Raw genomic sequence first — 17884 nt, 5'->3', positions numbered from 1 at the left:
TGATGCATTAGAATCAGTATTAGTGGACCCTAAGAGGAGAAAATCTACGGCAAAGTTGTGGTGCTGTGATTCTGTTGGATCAGCCCTTCCCACTTTACGAATATGGATTAGAATCTGTAAAGATAATATAAGTCCAAGGCACTCAGATCTCATGTAAAAAAAGTTAAAAAGCCTTCGCTAAATCATGGCTGACACTTAGACAGCGTTTGAGCAGGAGCTATCTCCAACCTCATGAATGCTCTTGCCATTACACATAGTCTTGAAAGGATGAGAAACTTAAATATCTTGAAATGCTCATCTCTCCTGTTTATTTATTCATTCATCCAGGGAAGCCCCTCCAGCTGCACCTTCAGGCCTGTGATGTAAAGAGCAAGGAAGAGAAGTCTGGACCAGAGAACATGCTAACGGAACCCTCCACAGGAGATGGTATGATAGGATGTTGGATATGATGGATATTTTTGTGAATGGTTTGTTGGAGTACCGTATGCATTATTCTTTAAAGTGATACTGAACGTTGTGTTTTTCCAAAGGTTTTCTCACAGAGAGTGGGCGAAAGAAAGCCAGCATCATCTTGTCTACAGAGGACCAGAGCAACTTCCAGATCACTCAGATGAAGATCAAAGTGAGGCCGCTTTTCATTACTCTGTAAACTGTTAACAAAAATTACATTTGGTATTAACGTACGGCGTACGTACATATCACCTCCTGTCTGCTATGTATGATAAGGTACGAAAAGGAGCCATCGGAGCAAAGTGCGGCTTGGTGTTTGCATACAAGGAAACTGACCCTTTTGATGCGGAGAAGCATTTCAGAAGATTCAAAAAATACGACTTGTGGGACTTTAAGGACTACAAGGAGTTTGTACAAGACAAGTGAGGACTTTTGCCAAAATCTAATGTGTTAGTGATTGTCTTGTTATTTCAGTTTAATATTTTAAGTGATAATCTCAAAGCGAGGACATTAGGAGCAGCCAACTGTCGGTATAATGCCTGGTGCCCTCTGTGGAGCTTGCAGGTCACAAGTGGCTCTCTAAAATTAATTTGCAGATCTCCAAATGACCTTTGGAAATATAGTTGTCATCACTTACATGGATATCAAACTGTCCATAACTATCCCATTTGTTGATGCTTTAAAGAGTGCCCTTGCACACCACCAATGTGCATTGACATGGTTTCTGTTGTTGTTGTTATTACATGCAAAGTCAGGTGAACCAAAACGTCAGATAATAGTAAGAATTGTATCAGTGCAGCTACTGTAGTCATGAGCAGGATGGATTACAGAAAGGTAAATAAATCAAAGAACTGCATTCCTTGGCTACTCAGAATGATACAGTAGAAGTGCTAAATCAATCAAATCAGCCTGATTGGTGGTCTGAGGTCAGGGAGTATTGATTTGTTTCCTTTGTTAAATGTGGGCCTGTTAAACCCTTTTAACAGTGATTACAGGCTATACAAATAAGCTTGACTTGACCTATAGAATACTGTTCTCAATCTCACCTGAAAGCAATTGATAAAAAAGAATCAAGAACAAGCAGTGAAATTCAGTGTGTGAGGTCTGCAAAAATAATGTGCAACATAACAACGCTTGCGATAATAAAGCTAAGAAAAATTAAGATAAGATATTAAAAGGTAGGAAGGATAAGATGAGAAAAACCCTTGTGAGAAAATAACTACAGTAGCAATAGCAACATCAGCATAAGAACAACTGAAGAGAATGCGCAATACAATGTATACAGAATAGCAGCAACAGCAGCATAGCATTAGAGGAAAGAGTACAATCTGTGCAGGAATAATTATAGTTACGGGTGCCATCACACTTTTCTTCTTTGCCTGTTTGTTGTTTTTTCATGTCTTGTTTATGGCTCTAACAGTGGCCGGGTAGAAGCTCTTCTTTAGCCTTGAGTCGGAAGAACACAAGATTATAATATATATATTTAGTAAAATATGACCCGTCGAACCATCTAAAATTATAGAACAAATGTCATGCAAGGCCTGGCAAGTTCGAAGGGCTCCATGTGAATGGTTTATCTATGCAAATAGCTTACTGCCCATGCTGTCATCTGACCCTGCAGTGTGAGGATTCCAGGCCAGTCGGAGGATGAGCCCATTGGTTGGTTCGAGCTGGAAGATGACTGGAATGACGTGGAGATCAAGCTGCAACAGTGTCGTGTTGCAAAGGTCTGTGCTACCCCTGGCTTCGCATCCATTAAACAATACACAATATAAGATTTTGATGTGTTCTATGTCAACATAATATTCCATAGTTGCTCATTCTAGAGTGTTAACGTGTATGGTTCCTACAGCCATAGCTGTCCCAGAGTGGGTCAAAGCATCTGCCGTTCCGTGAACGTGGTATATTGTCCGTCAAAGCATCCGCCATTAACATGGTATATTGTCCATCACCATGTCTTCACAGTTTCTCATGGTGAAGTTCCTGTGTGCCAGGCAGGAGTCTGCCGAGCGCCTGGGGGTACAGTCCCTCAGCTTTAGTGGTTACTTGTGCCTCGGGGCAGAGAGGCTGGGGGACCTGGACGACCTCAGCCCAGAGGCAGAAGGCTCAGACGGTGATGCAGTTACCGGACTTAGCCTGCTGAACAAGACCCTGTTCTTCATCCAGCAGCTTACACGAGACATGGTAACCTCTCATCACTACTCGAGACCACTCAAGGTATTCAAGCGTCCTGCCACTTAATTTCCCTGTTGAAGGCCTGATTTATACTTAGCTGCGTGGCGGTGCCGCACAGACAATAGCAGATCCACAAGCTCATAACACGTCTCATTGCAGCTTGTAGACCAGCTATTTTCGGTGCGCAACATGATGCGCATCCAAGTATAAATCAGGCATAATAATGGCCAACTGTTTTCTGCTTTTCTGTAGGATGTGTCCCACTTCAAGCAGAAGCTGCTCCTGGACTTCAGTGGTCTCAACCTCACCCTGTTCTGGAACTTCTACAGTAAACTCAGGGAGATGTGAGTAGTGAGACCGATAATTGTTCTTCATATCCTGTGCCCACTAAATGCCATTGGCTTGACCAGTGTCTTAGGCTATGGTTACAGTGGTCATGCTAGACAATCTAACATCCAATCTTCTATCCAATCGCCAGATGTGAGTTCCGTCCATATTTGACCGGTCAGTGCGAAGTCTGTGATCAGACAATCTGGGAACCCATCGTCAATAAAAAGGAAAAATCAGCCCCCTCTGCCGTTTGTTTTCCTTTGAATTTGCGCAGCTCGGAATCTGTTCTTGAGAGATTAGTGATCAGATAACAGTTCGGATATCATGATCCTTCACAATAAGCTGAGTGGTTAGTGAGCCCGCCTAGGACTCCGGAGGAGGATTTAACTGCTCCCCTCTCCACGCTCCTCTGTAGGCAGCACTCAGCTGGGTGAAGCTGAAAACTCAAGTTCCCCCGTGGGATATGATAGGTATAAAAATAAAAAGTAAATCAGCAGATAATAACATCACTCATAAAAGTGTTCGGTGTTCCTCACATTCCAATTATCGCATAAGTAAATGCTTACAATCATTGCACTGTATGATATAAGAAATTAATTACAATTAAACTATATTAGTGCTATTAGACAGTTCAGAGGTCAAAGAGCACCGTAAAAGCAAGGAACATTTCCATTTGTGTTCCTATTTGACTTCAGGAATCCAAACTTGATTAAGTGATTACAATGTGTTCACTGATTCAGTCACCAGTACGTCCTATTAAGGCATAACGTCTGATGTTGTGTTTGTGTATGTGCTCAGTGAGGGAGAGGAGGTGATGAAGAGCAGAGTTCTACTGCTCCAACTGCTTCAGAACTGTTTTCCCATGCTCCCCAACCCTTTGGAAACCTGTGACCCAGAGGAGGGGATGGAGGTGGCAGCCGCAGAACCTTGTCCATCTCCATCCAACAGTGCTGACCTTCAGCCTGACACTCAGTCTGACCCTCAGTCTGACCCTGCTAGATCTGTGTGGGAGCTCTACACTCACCTCTGCCACAGTAAGACCTCCACCCTGCATACAGCCATTATTGACACAGCAAAACATCTGTCTAGAGCTGCTTCAGATGTAGTTAATCATTTGTGCGTTTTAGATTCTGGTAGAAAATATTTCTCCTCTGGAAACCCTGTATTGTTTTGGCAGTGTGTAAGTCATGATCTGTGTCCTCTAATTCTGAAAATGTAGTTTGTGAACGTGAGACTGAGTTTTGTTGTTTTAGTTGTGGACGCTCTTGAGGCGGAGGAGTTGGTGGAGAAAGTCTTGCAGAAGGAGGCGATCAAGGCCATTCTTAATGGAGCGGCTGTGTTCTTCCCCGATAAACACAGCAGGAGGGACAAACTCTTCAACATGATGGTAAGACTGAGACAATTCCCTTTCCCTTTCCTTCACAGCAAAATCCAATTTATCTCTGTTAACACATTGGGTGCCAGAGGTTTATTAAAATATTATACTTTGAGTGCCAGGACTTTTTAAACATTTTGAACCTTTTTCAAGTAGTCACAAAATATTTTCAGTGATCACCGTCCTCACGGTGATCCCCTCATTACACACATACAGGTCTCGTACAATCGGGGGGAAAAAATTTAAAACATTCGGAAATCCATTCCATAGTTGCAGCCAGCTGAAAATAGTTAAATTAACATTGTAAAAAAAAAAAGTGCACAGGAGCCGAGATACAGGTTTTTGAAGTCATAAGTTAACCAGGAGGTGGATTGGAGTCTAAATCTTGTAGGAGTGATATTTCCTGTTGCTGTGAAGGAAAAAAAAAAAGTAATTTTTTTTTTTTCACTCAACGTTAGTATGCGCAAAACCGTATATATACGGTTTTGGCACCCAATGTGTTAATTGAACTCCTGAGAGTGTAATCAATTACATAAAATTAGATTAACAATGAAAACAAATTTGACTGTGTTCTTTTTGAAAGAATATTTGACACTAAATATGTTTAACTTCTTGTTTTTCTCCCAGAAAAACATCACAGAAGAGGATCAGCCTAAGTCAGTGAAGGTGACCTTTGCATCTCTGTGTAATTACTTCAGGTAAGCGTGTGTTGATTCATGCACATCAGATCCAAAATGCACCTGCAACCCAGTGTATTACAGCAAACTGGAGCATGTTTTTTCCTTTCATCTTGTCCCTACAGTGACCAGGATCCTAGCGGTCTTCTCTTGCTCCCACCCAAAGGAGCTCCCTCAGACTTTGACATCAGCCCCATCCTGTCCGTTATGGAGACCCTGCTTCTAGTAGCAACCAGAGAGGTCAGATGTCCTTCATTTTCTTCATAGAAATATCACTGATGCACAATAGGCTAAAAGTTAATGGTAACTGACTTCAGTTCCTAATGATTTGCAAATTGTTAAGTGATAAGCAAATTATCTAGTCCATTTAACTTAAATAAAATTTGAACCTGGTGTGGTCCCGTTAGTTGTGCCATGGTTACAAGATAGATGTGGCATGCCCACGTGGTGACTATACTACACCACTATACTATGCAAGTCGCCTCTTGCATAGTACGGCAATACTAATATTGTGCCTTTGGTTGATGTGGAAATCCTAATTGCTAATAATTTATGGACTCCAGTCTAATATTCTAGCCAATTTTTGGGCCAGCCACTGTGACCGACAATAGTAACATTTTCCGGCCAAAGAATAAATTAATCGGCCATATTATAATAAACATCACAATGTGATGTTTACATGCGTGTTTGCAGATACTGTACATGCATGTCCAGTGATTGAACCACCCAACTGATCATTACACCTCATTACTCGCGGCGCTCTGCGCTTTTTTCTACTTTATGACTTTATGACTGACTAGATTTAGAATTTAGATTTGAAGCTCTTGCTGCTGAAATGATCAATTATTTATTTATTTTTATTTTTAAGGGGAAAAGCCGCCATTTAACATGCAAGTCAATGGGTGAGAAGCAGAGCTTGCCAGGCCTGGGTGTGACTAGTTGCACCACCAGTCACAGAGTGGAGTGGGTGGGGCTTAGCGAAGGGTCCATTGGGTCCGGTGTTGCACATCAAAAATAGCAGACCTACAAGCTCACAAGGCGCTTTGTGAGCTTTAAGAGCTGATATTTTCAACGCGCGACACCATTGTACAACGAATAGGCTGATCTATCAGATAACTGCAGCACGCACAGAAGGCAGTCGGGAATTTACCCACACAGACATTAAGATCGTGATAAAATGTTTAAGGATTATGATGGTTTTAATGGTTGTAAACTTACATATTGCAATGTTACTTAATCCAAATAATAATAATAATAATAATAATAATAGGCTTAAATTATAAAATAATAACAGCATTTTCCCAGCCGGCCACGTGGCCGGTGATGTTTATTATTAACGGTCAATTAAAAATGTTATCGGTCAATGGCCGATATATATCGTCTAATGGAAACCTTGCTCAGGAAACAATATTAAAAGATAATGTTAGGTTTTATTTGACAGCCATCTCATAATTGGTCTAAAGTAAAACAATTCTCTATTCAGCTTGTTTCCCAGGCCGGAAAACAAAAGCTCTTACCAGAGCAAGTGCAAAGTGAATCAAAATAGTACGTTCTCCGTTTCATATGTGGTGCACAATCATCCCCACCTTTAGGGGGGAGGTTCTTCTGAATTGTTGTTTTATTTGCCCTTAACCAACAACCTCAAAATAAATGTAGCGGTGCTCATGTGGTGTCTTCCTCTACCATCCTGTACCAGTGTGAGGTGATGATGGTGGATGTGAGTGGCGGGGCCAGCCGCACCGTGCTGCTGTCTCTCTTCTGGGCTCTGCAGGGCAGCCTCCTCTCCTGGTGCTACCTTCACCTCAAAGCAGGGGCCTCCTCCACTGCTGGAGAGCTGGCCAGGGACATCCTGCTCAAATGTGAGGAAACTTGAACACTTGACATTTAACCTTTTTTGTAAAGCTTTTATTTTCAGGACTATAATTGCGAACGCGGAAGAGGCGCGGCGGCGCCTCCGACCAAGTGGAGCTTACTATGTAACTCTGCCTGGGTTGTGTGTGTCTCCGTCTGTGTCTCTGTGTTCAGCTCTCATTGGCTGCATGCACCCATGTGACTCACGCTCTCATTGCCTGCCCCTGGGTGACATGACTCACATGCGTGCACTGCCTGTAAGCAGCCACCCGAGTGCGCCAGAGTGCAGGAATTTAATGCTCTGACACACACACACACACACACACACACACACTGTCAATGTTCTCTCTCCATCACGGTGAAATAACACGGATTACAAGTCCGTAAATACACAATATTTTCAAGCTGCGTTCGCTTCCAGCGTTCGCGCGTCTTACTTGTAATATTAGTACATCGAAGTTTTACAAGTCCTCTGGGATTAGTTATTATGAAATAATGCATTAGACTAGAGCACAAAGCTGTTGTTATTGTGTTGGCTCAACAGTTTAAAGAATGGCTGAACAGGAAGGGATTGCATTGTGAGTCAATGCTAAGATTTGTATTGAGTGAAAGGTACATGTCCATCTCTTGCCTCCTTATAGATGTGGATCAGTTCTTAGGCAGCACCAAGTCTGTGCTGAGTTCCCTGTTGGAGAAATATAGTGGGGCTGAAATCACTGACAAACTGAGCAGCTCCATCCTCGCCATGGTGACCAGACAACTGGTAATGTATTCTATTGTCAATAATATTAACAAGATAGGACAGTGCAGTGTCATTAAAACTGTGAATGAATATAATAAGTGTTATATTCACTCATCAGATGATATTCCTCCTGGAGCTGTGTTCCTTGGACATCCCCCACAGTATGCTGCTGAAGAGCTTCTCTTCTCTGGTGGAACTTCTAAAAAATCTCTCCAGTGATACAGGAGACATCTTCTCCAAGGTGAGCCTACACTCACATCGGTAATTGCTGTGGGACAATTAAGTCAATTAACAGAAAATGTATCAAATTGTTTAATTCGATTTTAGTAATCGTCGACGCCCGTCCGGCCAAAGGACCGAGTGTTGGTATGTGTGAGCTTGTAGATCTGCTATTTTCAGCGAAAAGATTTGGTATAGAGGGAAAAACGTAGCGGGCCGAGTGTAGTAGGACACAGGTCAATATATATAGTATATATATATATACTTTTATAGGGTTCAAGTGGATAATTGATTTAACAAATTGTTTCAGGTGGACCAGGAAAGCTGCCAACAGCCACAGCAGCCGGTAGTCCTGAGAACCTGGAACATGGAGTCGCCTCACAACTATGAGAACAGCCGTCATGAGACCACCATCTTTGCCTGCCCGGGCGCCACCTCCTTTGAGGTGGAATTCGACGAACGCTGTGAGACAGAGAAAAGGTGAATGGCAAAGTAAAACCGTAGACATTCTGGTATGTTTTACATACGAACACATGACATTTACCAGTGCTCCGTTGTCTCTGAATATTCCCAGGTACGACTACCTGGAGTTCACTGATGCCAGAGGTGGAAAGGTTCGTTATGACATGAAGGTCGGAACAGAGAAGTGGCCGAAGGTAAGACGTGGGTCAGCACCATCAACTTGTTTCTTAACGCACTGGTTCTCAGCATACGGTCCGGGGACCACCAGGGGTTGAAATGGACCCTTACGGGTTTGTAAATCTGAGTTAATTTAACACTGAGGATCTTACAGTGTAGATCGGGGTCTCGGAAATAACAAAATTGTATCAAATGGGGGTCCATGGCCTAATGCATATCAAACTGGGGGTCCTTTAAATTTAAAAGGTTGAGAATCACTGAACTTAAACTATGCTGGAATTCTAATCTGCACTGTAAAATATTCAGCACTTGTTTAACTTTGCCAAATGGACCTGTAAGGGTCCATGCATGTCATGTACTATAAAAATGGACCCATTTGGTTCCATTTGAACAATGGTCCGTTTGGACCACTGGTGGTCCCTTGTCCAGACGCTGAGATCCAGTGTCTTAACGTCAACACAAGAGAAAGATAATCAAACCTCCGGCATCTCTTCCTTGGCTCACACTAGACTTGTCTCTTCTCCGGCTCTCCTGCAGAAAGTAACGTTTGACACGGGCCCTCAGCTGCAGTTCCTTTTCCACTCCGACAGCAGCAACAATGAGTGGGGTTACAAGTTCTCTGTGACAGCCCTGGGCCTGCCAGACATCACAGTCTCCTGGATGTCGGACCTGCAGCTGCTGGTGGCTCGCCTCATGGGTCGCTTGGCGTCTAGGACGATGGCCCTCAAGTCTCCACACGGTGAGACTTTATGGTCTGACAGGCTCATGTCAACAGATCACGCTGCCCACCACCGCGAAGGCTGGGGTTTCTCCGCGGTGACTCCGGCTTGGCTGGAATTGGTCATGTTTGTGGGTTTCTGCACTAGCGACTCCATGTGTATTGGAGGAGACACATGGTTGTCTACACCCTCCCCACAGCAGTGGTTGGCAGTGACAGGGACTATATAAACATGGGGGGAATTGGCAATGACTAAACTGAGGAGAAAATTAAAAACAACTAACAATTGATTGAAAAAAGAACTGAATCATTAGATCTTTTACATGGGGTGTGAGCCATTTAGACTGCTTTAAAAGTTATATTTCATGTTGTCCTTTGTATAACCAACAGTTTTCTTTCTCTATCCCTAACAGAGATTCGCCGTGTGAAGGAGCTGCCAGCAGGGAAGATGTCCCATGTTCAGTCCTCGCCTTTATGGAAACCACTTTTCAAACACGGACTGCATGAATCAAAGGATGTGGGTACTACACACACAAACCAGGTATGATCTGTGGTGTTTATTGTAGTTGTGTATTATGTGTAGTCATCTTAATGCTTACTGTATGTTGTATATACCATGTCATGCTGTGTGTTGCTGAGTTTTCTTTTTCTTCTACACACAGACATGTCATCCTGAAGAATTCACAAGCTTCCTGGAAGACCTTGCCAGATGGAATCCTTCACTGGATTCAACTGACAGCAGAACGGAGCTGATGAGGACCCTCATGCAGTCCTGTAGAAAGCAACCAATGAGGAATGAGATAGGCACCGGGCCAAAGGTCGACCAGGCTGTAAATGCCATCTGGGCAACCATGGTATACCACACACCGGCCCTGAGCAATGCCCTAAAAAGCTATGGTAATATTGTATATTATAACTATTAGTCACAGGGCATAAGACTATAATATTCATGGGTATAGTTTGTACTTGTTCAAAAGATAATGTCGGGTTCCTGCTTTAATGGAGCTTGTTTTTGTAAAATTGAAGGTTCATTTACTTGAGCGTCTCATCATGATTTCTCCCCCCCTTCTTGTTTTTGTGCAAGTAGTCAGTCAGGGCGGCAAGCCGTGTCTGAATGAAGACTTTGTACATGTGTACTCCCTGGCCGATGGCATCAGAACATGGATGGTGAGTGTTTTTGGAAGGAGTCATCTAATTGAATGTATTACTGCCGGTGGTGTAGTCCAGTGGTTCTCAACCTTTTTGGCTGGTGACCCCACCAAAAAACTTGCGACCCCTTCAAGACTCACCGATCTAGAAACATAGACACAATAAACAAACGCATGCATGCATACAGACTGCTATAATAATAGGCTAAATAAACTAGTGAAACCAACTATATATATTTAAGGGTTGATGCTTTAATATAGGTAAACTTTCTTAGATGGGGATTTTGTTAAGAGGAGTAATATTATATTGTATATATTTGAAGGGGATAATTCAACCAGTATCAATATTGCAGGGGACATCACTTATCACTGCTCATTTTGTAGTGGGCTTACAGAAAATCCTAGGGAACACATGATGTATTCTACCGTATATGTTTCACCTAGACTACACCTCTGACTGCTACAGTACAGTTTTCATCTAAAAATGCTACTATTGAAAGTTGATACTTATTATCTATTTGTGTCTTTTTTTTTGCAAGTTGGAAATGAAGCAGAGATACCTGGTGAGAGATACCAAAACGAATGTACCCGATGAGAAGGAGGGGGGTCATGGGGAGGTCACGATGGAGACGCTGGGTGAGCAAACCGCCTTCCTTTGAGTATTCTGATGGGCCGCAAATGTAACCATATTGACATGGCAGCCATTTTACTTAGCCATGTCATACCCCATCTGGGTGAGTATGATGTAAGACAAAATAGCTGCTTGAATATGGTCAATGTCATGTCTCCCTAAAGCTGAGGGCTGCATCGAGAAAAGCCTCCTGCTGTTCAGGTTTGCCCCCAGTGGAGCAGCTTTCCAGGACAGTGATGCTTCCACTTCCACAGCAGAGGGCAGCAGCGCTCCACTCCTCCGCTCCGGTTCAGTGTCAGAAGGAGTGTTCCAGGCGAGCCCCTCAGCGGGGACCCAGGCAGCAGCATCTGAGGGAGACAATGAGGCCAAAGGTCAGAGCCAGCTCCTTAAGGCTCAGGCCCCAAGCTCCTCATCCTCTGAGGTGGGGCCCGGGTCCACCAGCCATGGTCACAGGGGATCCACAGAGAGCATCTCATCCCAGACAGGGGAGCCAGCATCCCCTTCCACCTTCCCCCGCAAAGCCACCTTTAGTCGTGGATGCTTGCGCTTGCTCTCCTACCGCTCATTGGAAGAGCCCCGCACAGTCCCCTCGGTCAAAGAGCGCTACCCCATACTCAAAGACATCCTCAACTACATGAAGGACCAGGCTCTCACCACAGCCAGGTGTGTAACAATTGCTTCATTTCATTTATACTCGGCAGAGTCATGAAAATAGCAGGTCTGCGCGATGTGTTGTGTGAGCTTGTAGATCGGTGTCGCACCGGCGAGCAAAAGTTTATAAATCAGGTTTCATTCCTCTGTCTGTCTGCACAGAACTCAGGCGGGATTTAGACAATCCCCAGTTCCTTGTGTGATTCCTAACAGACAAAGTTAATATTTCCTATTTATTATTATTTTGCAGCATTCTGCAGACCTTGTCCCTGAACAAAGCCCAGGCTCTGAGCGTGTGCAAGGTCCTGGAGACGGTTCAACTGTGTTTGCAGTCCCTGGGAACACCACATCTCTTCCAGGCCCCATGCATTCTATTCCTACAGGAGCTGCTGGCATGCCAGAAAGACTTCACTAGGTATTTGCCATTGAGAATAAAATATATTTTTGTACTATTGATCAAGAAGTGCAATGGACATTTGTGAGTATGAACCACGGCCTCCACAGAATTTTCCCATAATCACCCCCTGGATTTGGCAGACAGTTATTATTCTTCACAGATGAATAATTAATTAATGGAAGGGCCTTGCATGTTGTTTCCCTTGGTATTCCCCCTTTAGGGGTTAGACAATCATTGTAACTATTAACTCCTATTCAAGGTATCCTCTTCCTTCTCCTCCCTACCAGTTATTACTCTCAGTTGTCCGGCAGCGGGCAGGAGCTGAGAGAGGAGGTCCAGTGTTCCTACCACAAGCTGGTGCTGATGCTGGTGGAGGCAGTGCAAGGTTTCAGCAGCCTCAATGAGAAGTATGGCTCTTTCCTTCTAGCTAACATCATACTATTAACCATATTTCCCCAAGTGATGATGAGAGCAAAATGGCCACCATCTGTAAATGATCAATACGAAGCTACCCTCTAAACACATCTTACATGCATTATGTCTCCATCTGTCCTTGTCCACAGAGCGCTGTTGCCTGCCCTGTCCTGTGTGCAGACCTGCTTGCTGCACCTTCTAGACATGCACTGGGGGGTGCAGGACCTCGCCCTGTTCTTGCAGATCAAGCTGCCCGACCTCCTGCTCAGCATGTCACAGGAAAACATCAGTGTTCACGACATTGCCATCAGGTAACGGAGACATGGGGCACCACCCTGAGGTGGTTTTTAGACATGTGCTACATGGAGTATTTATTGCACAAAAAATTGCATTGTTGTAAAAAATAGACCCACCAAACTACTTGGTGTTTCATTGTCTGATTTCCAAGCTCATGGATGTGATGGGCCCTTTATTACACTAGTATGTGTCAAAAGCAGCACAGAGGGTATGAAGTACGTACAGTATGTCAATAGAAATGAGCGCACATGGGCTACAGTCCTACTCACACATTGTTGCTATCAGTATACAGTTGACAAAGAAGTATTTCTGAAAACCAAAAAGCATGCACAGAGTAATCATTATCTGATGTGATTTCAACTCAACAGTCAGTGGACAGAGGAGGATGAAATAGCAGACTACAAGAAGAATCAGGACTGGATGGATGAGTGCGTGGACGGGATGTTTATGAAATGGTACGACAAGATTGATGAGGAGGGCTCCATGGATGACAGGAGAAAGGTACGATACAATAACAATACTCAAGGGAACTTACTGGGGGGGGGGAACCAGCCCTGAACGTCATGCCTGAATGACCCAAAAGATGGAAAACCGTACAGTTTTGAGATACAAATAATGGACGTAACTTGAATCCACAGAAACCTTATAGAAAACAAACATTACATAAAGTGCTACTTGTTACCTGACTAGCCATAACAAAGGGATGTCACATGTCTAAACTCTTAGCAAACATCGCCCTACAGTATGTGCCTTCTTGTGTCCTGTTAAGTGACGAGCAAGAAAGAAACAAACAGATTCTTACATTTACAGTCTGTATTTTATCTTAAAGGGGTATTTTACTTTAAAACACTCCTAGGGTCAATTTAATGTCTACTCTGCCTTTTGTGTGAGCCCCAGACAGATTTTAAGTTGCTTGATTCAATATTTAGATAATTGATATTTATGTTATCAGACATGCTATATCAAACATGCTATATACTATATACTGTAACCCCATTAACTCATTCAGTGCCTGACTTATTTCTGGCAGTTTGTCTCTGAGTGCCAGAGCCAAAATTCATTGTAAAAAAAAAAGTGCTTAGGATCCGAGATACAGCCTTTTTCAGTAAGAAGTTAAACAAGAAGTGAATGGAGCAGAACATTTTCAAATCATCATATCTTGGGTTCTGAAATTTTTTTTCCAATTTTTTTAAATTTATTTTCTTTCTTTTTTTTTGAGTGGCACAGGGCTTATGATACAACGGACGTCTTAGACGTCCAGTGGCACTGAATGAGTTAAACAGGGACAGTGTGTTTTAAATGAGTCTAACATGGTTCAAATGGAATTTCAATGTGATGGGGTCATCAATGACATTGTAATGGCACCCATGCATCTAGTACTCTGACTTTGCAGTGTTAAATTTACAGTTTGCATTGTTGTGTGTCATGTGTGACCGTATCTTTGGTTAGTTTTCAAATATTTGCTGTCCTCGCTGTTGAGAGTGCAAACACAAGTTATAGAGGATACCTGTGATGTAAGACTGTAAATCCACCGTGTGTATCTGCAAATATTTGACGGTGGTTGATGTGTGCAAAAGAACCAGGATCTCAGTGACCTCAGTTTATGATAGGCCAAATATTTACTGTAAGGTATTACATTTAAGTATTCGTTTATGTAGGATTTAGAATTTAGAAATATTCAGAAGACAATTTCATATGCTGAATTAATAAATGTTATCTCAAGCAATGCAAATCCCATTGACAGTCATGCAGTCTAAATGTATACATTTTGTTTGATGGTTCTGTCCACAGATGCACATGTTCATAGCACGCTACTGTGACCTGTTCAATGTGGTGATGTCATGTGATGGCTGTGAGAGGATTGCTCCCTGGCACCGCTATCGATGCCTGCAGTGCATGGACATGGACCTCTGCAAAACCTGCTTCCTCAGTGAGCTCGCACATTTAACCACCTGTGTTTGGTTGATCATATATTTGTTGTTACTGTGCTAGCAGCTTTGTGTCTTATCGTCGCTGTCAGGCAGAAACCTTGTATCTCCATATTTCAACTTTTTATGTATTTTTCATAAATGGCGCTATTCTATGAAAAAGAAGAAAGTATCCGAGCACTCAAAAATGAACGGAGGAGAGGGCGTAAAACTTGTGTTTCTGTCACAATGTATTTGCACATACGTGAAATGTGTCCTCTGCATTTAACCCATCCTAACTATTAGGAGCAGTTAGGGCTTTAGCGTCTTGCTCAGGGAGACTTAGACACACAGAGCCTGGGTGTGAACTGAGGACCTTCCCATTTCCAGTCAGCCCCCAGTACCTATGACAGCTATGACATCCCCAAAATTGGGACGCAAGGTTAAAAGTGGTGAAGTCTGTCTGCAGGGTTTCTAAATATTTAACCAATGAAAAGTATTAAAAAGAGCTTGTCACAAAATAATAAATACATTGGATTGGATTATTTATTCCATTTCCTGAAAAGTAACGGTTTTGGACATACAAGAGTTCCACCCAACAGCGACGATATAGTATACAGTATACTGTACGTAAATATATACATATATTTTTATATATATGCATATACACATACACAAACACACACACTGGAACTTGTCTCCTTGTTACTCTTGACTCAAATGTCCCATCGTTGGTATGTAGGATATAATATTCCTAGTGTTTCTAAGTGTTGTGTGTCCATGTATTGGTTGACCCAGGCGGTGCCAAGCCAGAGGGGCATGAGGATGACCATGAGATGGTGAACATGGAATATGCCTGTGACCATTGCCAGGGCCTTATCGTAGGCAGCAGGATCAACTGCAACGTGTGCGAGGATTTCGACTTGTGCTTCGGCTGTTATAACGCAAAGAAGTATCCCGACAGGTAGCACTTAAAATTGTAACTTTTAAACCCTATATACTTGGTTGACCGGGGCCCGCCAGGGCTCTACAACGTAATGCATTGTGAGCTTGTAGATCTGCTATTTTCACAGATTCTTTTGACAGATGTCACAGATTATGACATGCGCTAGGGTTCTAGTGGTTAAATTCTTGACACTTAAGCACTTTAATGTCAATATAGATGGTTCACAACATGTCGACGCGTGATCTTGTAGATTGTCTTTTTTCGAAACTAGACACATACTCTCATAATCTTCATTCTTCGTCTCCAGCCACCTGCCAACCCATCGGATCACGGTGTTCCCCATGGTGACCATACGCATCAGTGACCGCCACCGTCTCATTCAGCCGTATATACACAACTACTCATGGCTGCTGTTTGCAGCACTGGCCCTGTACACATCAGACTTGAGCAGCAAAAACCAGCTGGAGGGAGAGCGTCTAGATGCCAACACCCTGACCCTGGCCTCAGACCTGCAGACGCGCTGCTCCAAACTCATAACCGAGTGCTTGCTCAAGGGACAAACAGGCAAAGGTTGGTAGGGTGAAGTTGTCTTGCATTCAGGTCAAGAGTTAAAGAACTGAGCCTAGAAATAGAATTACCATTTTGAAGTTGGATCCTTCCAGAGGCATTCTAAAATAAATATAAAATTATACAAAGCGAAGCTCATCTTCAGCTACAACAACATTGCTGTGGGTTTGCCACATTGATAAAGCGATAAAAATGTATTTTGTCAAACGTTCCCATACATTTACAGGTCTGCGTTCGTCTGCCCTGTTGTCACTGCTGACCTCCAACGAATCGACCTCTGACAGCGAGCTGGGTCCAGTCTCTCCCGAATCCTCCCAGGATCTCAGCACCACCACGGATACGTCCTCCGTACCCGGCAGCACAGCGGCCATCTGCTCCCCTTCGTCGCCCAGGGACAAGGTGACATGTTATTTAATATTCAGTACTTCCATATGTCCTATGTTTCTTGTAGTTAACACAATGGTCTGTGAGTTATTAACATATTTGCTGTTCCTTCTGTTCTTTAACTTGATCCATCTGGCCTCCGTTAGAGCAAAGTGCCAAGCAAAGAGAAGAAATCTAAAGAGGTGAGCTCTCCTCCCACTGCTCCATCTGAGGCAGCCTCTCCTCCAAACGTGGAGGAGGAGGAGAAGAGAAAGCTTGTGACTCAGGACACGTTGGATTCGTCCAGCCTCAGCCAGACACCCTCCGTTTCCAGTGAGGATACCCTCTCTCCTGTGGTTCGACGTAAGAGCTGACACTACTACCTCATTTAGTCTGATGGCATGCCACATAATGTTTCATTTATGCTCCGCTCCATTCATTGTATGACTGTAACGTGGCGAAAATAGGACATCTACAAGCTCACAATGCATAATGTGTTGTGAGCTTGTATATCAGCTATTTTTGGCACAGAACATCATACAATGAAGTATAAATCAAGCTTATTGTGTTAGTTTATCAGATACTAGATAGTTGGGTTAGCATTTGTTGTATTTTTTTTTAGAACAGTTTGTCTGTATGTGTATATGTGACCGGTGCCCAACGGCCTATTCAGGAACAATGCAAGTTGGGAATGCATGCCCCACGGCACAATATGGGCATATTGGTCCGATAGGCAGGTCTGGGCAACGAGATCTCAACATCTCAAGATCTCAATATGCCTATTTATGGGTATATCGGTGCTGTGGCGACTTCGAAGTTGATTGGTTGGGCGGTTCTCGAGATGTGCGAAGGAGAGATGCGCACGCACGCAGAGATTTGCGTAATTTATAAAAGGCTGTCCCCTCAAAAGTAGACCCGTCACAGCTAACGCCGTTGCCTGCGTGATATCACAAAGCTTAGAAGAAGCACTGCTCTGTGATTTTTGTGGCTTTGTTAAGCAACTGCACTCATTGCAACTTATTATCGATAGCTAAAGTTTGAACAGGGACACCACTCAGTTATTAGGCCTAATGTGTTTTTTTTTTATCACACGTAGCTTCAGAATCTGGTTCGGGAACTGTCGCCTCTCCGACGTCTGACGGTGCTGATGTTGTCAAGGAACCACAGGAGAGAATGGCCCAGGTGCCTCTCCAGGAGCACGTGTTTTCAGAGTGCTCCAGAGAGAGGATCTTGGGACTACTGGCGGCCATGCTGCCTCCAGCCAAACCGGTATGAGTTTGGAGATTTTTCGTTTTAAGCAGTTTTTACAAATACTCTATAGTTCATTATTTTCAAAGCTGTAAAACGTCAATATTTCAAGTTTGTGATCTTATCAGATGCCTGACAT

The 17884-nt window shown here is 43.3% G+C and overlaps 1 protein-coding gene across 4 annotated transcripts in view; it reads left to right on the top strand.

The window, feature by feature from the left end:
• zzef1 (zinc finger, ZZ-type with EF hand domain 1) overlaps window positions 1-17884 on the top strand; it is a 41132-nt gene that overhangs the window by 5435 nt on the left and 17813 nt on the right. For 3 of the 4 annotated variants that reach the window (XM_080436570.1, XM_080436572.1, XM_080436569.1), the window contains exons 9-39: window positions 328-426; window positions 531-622; window positions 727-872; window positions 2072-2177; window positions 2416-2667; window positions 2878-2969; window positions 3754-3989; window positions 4209-4342; window positions 4958-5028; window positions 5133-5247; window positions 6704-6866; window positions 7500-7621; window positions 7719-7841; window positions 8130-8299; window positions 8394-8475; window positions 8996-9197; window positions 9590-9717; window positions 9839-10073; window positions 10264-10343; window positions 10864-10960; window positions 11120-11618; window positions 11857-12021; window positions 12291-12410; window positions 12567-12728; window positions 13083-13215; window positions 14506-14644; window positions 15420-15585; window positions 15875-16137; window positions 16361-16533; window positions 16665-16860; window positions 17594-17766. In XM_080436570.1, the coding sequence (XP_080292696.1) occupies window positions 328-426; window positions 531-622; window positions 727-872; window positions 2072-2177; window positions 2416-2667; window positions 2878-2969; window positions 3754-3989; window positions 4209-4342; window positions 4958-5028; window positions 5133-5247; window positions 6704-6866; window positions 7500-7621; window positions 7719-7841; window positions 8130-8299; window positions 8394-8475; window positions 8996-9197; window positions 9590-9717; window positions 9839-10073; window positions 10264-10343; window positions 10864-10960; window positions 11120-11618; window positions 11857-12021; window positions 12291-12410; window positions 12567-12728; window positions 13083-13215; window positions 14506-14644; window positions 15420-15585; window positions 15875-16137; window positions 16361-16533; window positions 16665-16860; window positions 17594-17766 (4934 nt within the window). The remainder of the gene's footprint in view (window positions 1-327; window positions 427-530; window positions 623-726; window positions 873-2071; window positions 2178-2415; window positions 2668-2877; window positions 2970-3753; window positions 3990-4208; window positions 4343-4957; window positions 5029-5132; window positions 5248-6703; window positions 6867-7499; window positions 7622-7718; window positions 7842-8129; window positions 8300-8393; window positions 8476-8995; window positions 9198-9589; window positions 9718-9838; window positions 10074-10263; window positions 10344-10863; window positions 10961-11119; window positions 11619-11856; window positions 12022-12290; window positions 12411-12566; window positions 12729-13082; window positions 13216-14505; window positions 14645-15419; window positions 15586-15874; window positions 16138-16360; window positions 16534-16664; window positions 16861-17593; window positions 17767-17884) is intronic. The other variant, XM_080436571.1, reaches the window with a different exon arrangement.

Source organism: Gymnoscopelus braueri (genome assembly GCF_963280865.1).
Source record: "Gymnoscopelus braueri genome assembly, chromosome: 8".
NCBI lineage: Eukaryota > Metazoa > Chordata > Actinopteri > Myctophiformes > Myctophidae > Gymnoscopelus > Gymnoscopelus braueri.
The sequence above is the reverse complement of the archived record's forward strand: the minus strand, read 5'-3'. Positions and strand labels throughout refer to the sequence as shown.